At 57.3% G+C, this 4,474-nt stretch overlaps 1 protein-coding gene across 1 annotated transcript in view; it reads left to right on the top strand.

Moving 5' to 3' along the window:
* SH2B2 (SH2B adaptor protein 2) overlaps nt 1–4,474 on the top strand; it is a 39,273-nt gene that overhangs the window by 16,753 nt on the left and 18,046 nt on the right. Inside the window, exon 3 of the mRNA XM_011930759.1 lies at nt 1–106. Coding sequence (XP_011786149.1) covers nt 1–106 — 106 coding nt within the window. The remainder of the gene's footprint in view (nt 107–4,474) is intronic.

Consider the following 4,474-nt stretch of genomic DNA (forward strand, 5'->3'; position numbering starts at 1 on the left):
GGCCGCGGGCTCCGGGGGCTCGGCGCAGTGGCAGAAGTGCCGCCTGCTCCTGCGCAGGGCTGTGGCCGAGGAACGCTTCCGCCTGGAGTTCTTCGTGCCGCCCAAGGTGAGTTACCCCGTAACTCCCACCTCCTGGGGGGACCAGAGGGGGCGCCTGGGCAGCAGCTGAGGGTGCCAGGGACACTGCCTTTGGGGACTGCGTGGTCTCATCTGGTTGACAGGGTGGAGTATTTGGTGCTAAGACCCTGGGAGGTGGGCCTGTCATGCCTCTTCGCCAAGTCACCCCTTCAACCCTGGTTCTTCCTCTGGGAGGAAGGGCCCTCTGGCTACACCAAAGGGTTCTGGGGCACTGGTTTTTTTCTTTTCTTTCTTCTTTTTCTGTGTGTGTGTGTGTGTGTGTGTGTGTGTATCCCTCTGTCGCCCAGGCTGGAGTGCAGTGGTACGATCTCGGCTCACTGCAAACTCTGCCTCCCGGACTCAAGTGATTCTCCTGCCTCAGCCTCCGGAGTAGTTGGGATTTACAGGCACCCACCACGATGCCCAGCTAATTTTTGTATTTTTAGTAGAGACGGGGTTTTGCCATGTTGGCCAGTCTGGTCTCGAACTCCTTACCTCAAGTGATCTGCTTGCCTCAGCCACCCAAAGTGTTGGGATTACAGGCCTGAGCCACCATGTCCAGCCTTTCTTTTTTGTTTTGAGACAGGGGCTGTCATCCAGGCTGGAATGCAGTGGTGCAATCATGGCTCACTGCAGCCTCCACCTCCCAGGCTCAAGCAGTCCTCTGTTAGCATCCCGCGTGGCTGGGACCACACACCACCACTCCCAGCTAATGTTTTTTTTATTTTTCTTAAAGACGGAATCTATGTTGCTCAACTGGTCTGGAACTTCTGAGCTCAAGAGATCCTCCCCCACCTTGGCCTCCCAAAGTGCTGGGATTACAAGCATGAGCCACTGTGCCCAGCCCAGGGCACCGTTCTTGATGTTATTCAAGAGACCAGCTACCTGCCCTCCTCTCCTGCAGCCCGAGGGTGCCTGGCACCTCCCAGAGCCGAGGCCTGCAGGGATGAGGGCAGGAGTGACCGAGCACATTCACAGAGGGCTCCCTGGGAGGTCTGTGTCTGACTCCATGGGGCTCTGCTCTTCCCCAGCTCAGCTGCCAGGCTCCAGCCCAGCACCTGCCCATGGGGTCCTTTTCTGGCCAGGGAGATGCCAGGCTTCTTTCTAGCTGTCACCAACATGGTTGCTCACTGGCGTGCACTGACCCTTCCCCTCTTAAGGGCTGGCCGTCAGGTCCCTGGCACTAGTGTCACGTCTTCTCCAAGGTGACCCCCCTGCTTTGGAAAGTGGGAATAGTTGTAATGATAGTGCCCACCCTCTGAGAGCCCACAGTGTGTCCAGACCCCAGCTTGGTAGGCATCTGTACAGACATGCTGTCATCATCTAGGTACCCCACCCCGGCAAGGTCAGCACATGGTCCCCAGATTACAGAAGAGAGCGCAGACGGATGCTCAGAGAGGGAGTGTGGTCTGCCCAAAGTCACCCAGATGGCAGGTGCCAGAGCTTGGCTAACATGGTGGGGCATGGTGGTGCGAACCTGTAATCTAAGCCACTTGGGAGGCTGAGGCAGGAGCATCACTTGAGCCCAAGAGGCAGAGGTTGCAGTGAACCAAGACCACACCACTGCCCTCCAAGCTAGGCAACAGAGTGAGACCCTATCTCAAACAAAACAAAACAAAACAACAACTGGGGGCCGAGCACGGTGGCTCACACCTGTAATCCTAGCACTTTGGGAGGCTGAGGCAGGTAGATCACCTGAGGTCGGGAGTTCATGACCAGCCTGACTAACATGGAGAAACCCCGTCTCTACTAAAAATATAGGATTACATGCCTGTGATCCCAGCTACTTGGGAGGCTGAGGCAGGAGAATCACTTGAACCTGGGAAGCAGAGGTTGCAGTGAGCTGAGATCACGACATTGCACTCCAGCCTGGGCAACAAGAGCGAAACTCTGTCTCAAAAAAAAAAAAAAACTGGTCTAATGATACCCGCCACCCTGGTGGTCCCAAGAATGAAAGGAACGTGGAAGTAGAGGTCCTTGGGCACTGGGAGGTGCAGGGGGAGGTTTTGCTGGTGCAGCAGCGGACAGCAACCCCAGGGACCACTGGGGGCCCCCACCCGCCTCCTGCATCAGGGCCCACTCTGTCCCTGGGTGCTCTCTGAGTCACCCACAGCTTCTTGGCTCTCTCTCCATCTCTCAGTCTGCTGGGGGAATCTGGGTGCCTGGAGGTGCAAGGGTATGGGCTCCCCAAAGCTCAGTGCCCATGAGCGACATGGGCCCTGGAGAAGTGACGTCCTGGGGACACAGCTACTGTCTGAAGAGCTTTTTCCCCAGGTGCTAACACCCCTACACTTCCCTAAGGCTTTTTTCCTGCCCAGGCCCCTGCCTTTAATTTCCTGGGAGAAATCCTAGACCCCTAAGCCCGACTCCACTCCTTGTCAGAAAGGGAGACCGAGGCCCAGTGACGGGTGGGGTGGGGCTTACCCAGGGTCACCCAGAGGGCAGGGACAGAGGCCCAGGGCTCCAGCGCCTTGGGCCTGAGTGACAGTCACAGCTGCCCTTCTGTAAATAGCAGTGTCTGCTGCCCTCAGGGGAGGGGAGGCAGCAGCTGGTGCCCCCCCACCACCCCCTTAGCCCCGGCAGAGCCCATTAATTTTGCTGCTGGCAGAGGGCAGCGTTCCTGTGGGGTCACTGGGCCCTTCCTCTCCTTTGTGTCATGCCAAAGTGGGGGCATTTGTGGGTATTCAGGAGTCGTTCCTGTGGGAGGGCAGCTCCTACCATGTGAAGAGCTTGATTGAGTTTCCCAAATGTGTCTGGTCCCAGGAGACAGGCTCCTAGGGTGAGTGAGCCCCTGGGATGCCCCGAATGATACCCTCACTGCCTCTGCACCCACCCACGGTCCAGCTCTCTTGCCTCCGAGAGGCCTGGATGCACCCTTGCAGCCATCAGGAGCTCGGGGCCTGCAGGCTCAGGGGCCATTGCCTGCCTGGCACCTTAGATTTCTCTCTCACACAACCTTTGAGGTGCCAGCCCTGCTGAGTCAGGTCTCTGGCTTCCTGCCTCCTCACGCCTGCAGGAAGAGCCTCCTGAACCCCAGGTCCCCTCATTGCCCTATGCCAGGCCAAGCCCTGGGGACCCAAGGAGCCATGAGGCCAGCCCCCTGCCATTAGGGAAGCCACTGGGAAACCTGGTGTTTTCAGGATGCTTGCAAATCTTAGTGGGGTCAGTCAGGCTCGGTGACTCACGCCTGTAATCCCAGCACTTTGGGAGGCTGAGGCGGGTGGATCACTTGAGGTCAGGAGTTCGAGACCATCCTGGCTAACACAGTGAAACCCCGTCTCTACTAAAAAATACAAAAAACTAGCCGGGCGAGGTGGCGGGCGCCTGTAGTCCCAGCTACTCGGGAGGCTGAGGCAGGAGAATGGCGTAAGCCCGGGAGGCGGAGCTTGCAGTGAGCTGAGATCCGACCACTGCACTCCAGCCCGGGAGACAGAGCAAGACTCCGTCTCAAAAAAAAAGAAGAAATTTCAGTGGGGTAAGCCCTGGAGGAAAAGCTTGGGCTACCTACGTGTTCACCAGGTGGCCAGGACCCTGGAACGGGCACTTGTGGAGGTTCAAGCTCTGTGAATAAAGGCCTGGAGGTGTAAAACAAGTTGACCATTCAGGCATGTGGGCACAGTGAGTTGTGGCTGGAGCAGGTGGGAGGAAGCTGGACCAGGACAAATGGACCTCAGATTCCAAGCTGGGGAACCACAGCGTCTCTGGCCAGCAGGATCCCTGCTGAAGCTTCCAGTCCAGGCCTCCACTGCAGGCCTCAGTCTGCTCTGTCCCCAGCCCTGCTGGCTGGCGTGACGGCCGCACACCAGGGTCAGCCAGCCTCTGTTCATGCTCCAAGCCCAGCTCTGCCCCTGCTGGACAGGGGCCAGTTCTTCCTGGAATTCCCATCTGCCTGCCCATCAAATGTGTGGCCCTTCCTTTTCCTCCTAAGAAAGTTCCTGTCTCGGAAACCAAGCCCTGCTGGGAATCCCAGACTCAGGCCAGCCCCCGTGGGGCCTCAGGCTCACGGCAGGGAGCTTTGAGGCAGAGCAAGTGGAGCCAGGCACAGAGTGGCGGTCCCACAGAGCCCTGCCAGCTCACCTTGGATCAACCCTGCCCGCAGCGTCATTGGGAACACTGGTCCCTTTTACTCACTCCAGGAAGCAGTGAGCCCCGTTCTGAGTCGGGGGCTCCAGGCCCTGCTCTGGAAGGTCAGGTCTGTAGCAGGAGACCAGCATTTTTTCTTCTTTCTTTTTTTTTTTTTTAAGTGACCAGGTTTTAAGACCATCATTTTTTATTTTTTTTATTTTTTTTTACTTTATTTTATTTTATTTTTTGAGACAGGGTGTCACTCTGTCGCCCAGGCTGGAGTGCAGTGATG

Source organism: Colobus angolensis, unplaced genomic scaffold, assembly GCF_000951035.1.
Source record: "Colobus angolensis palliatus isolate OR3802 unplaced genomic scaffold, Cang.pa_1.0 Scaffold120, whole genome shotgun sequence".
Taxonomy (NCBI): Eukaryota; Metazoa; Chordata; class Mammalia; order Primates; family Cercopithecidae; genus Colobus; species Colobus angolensis.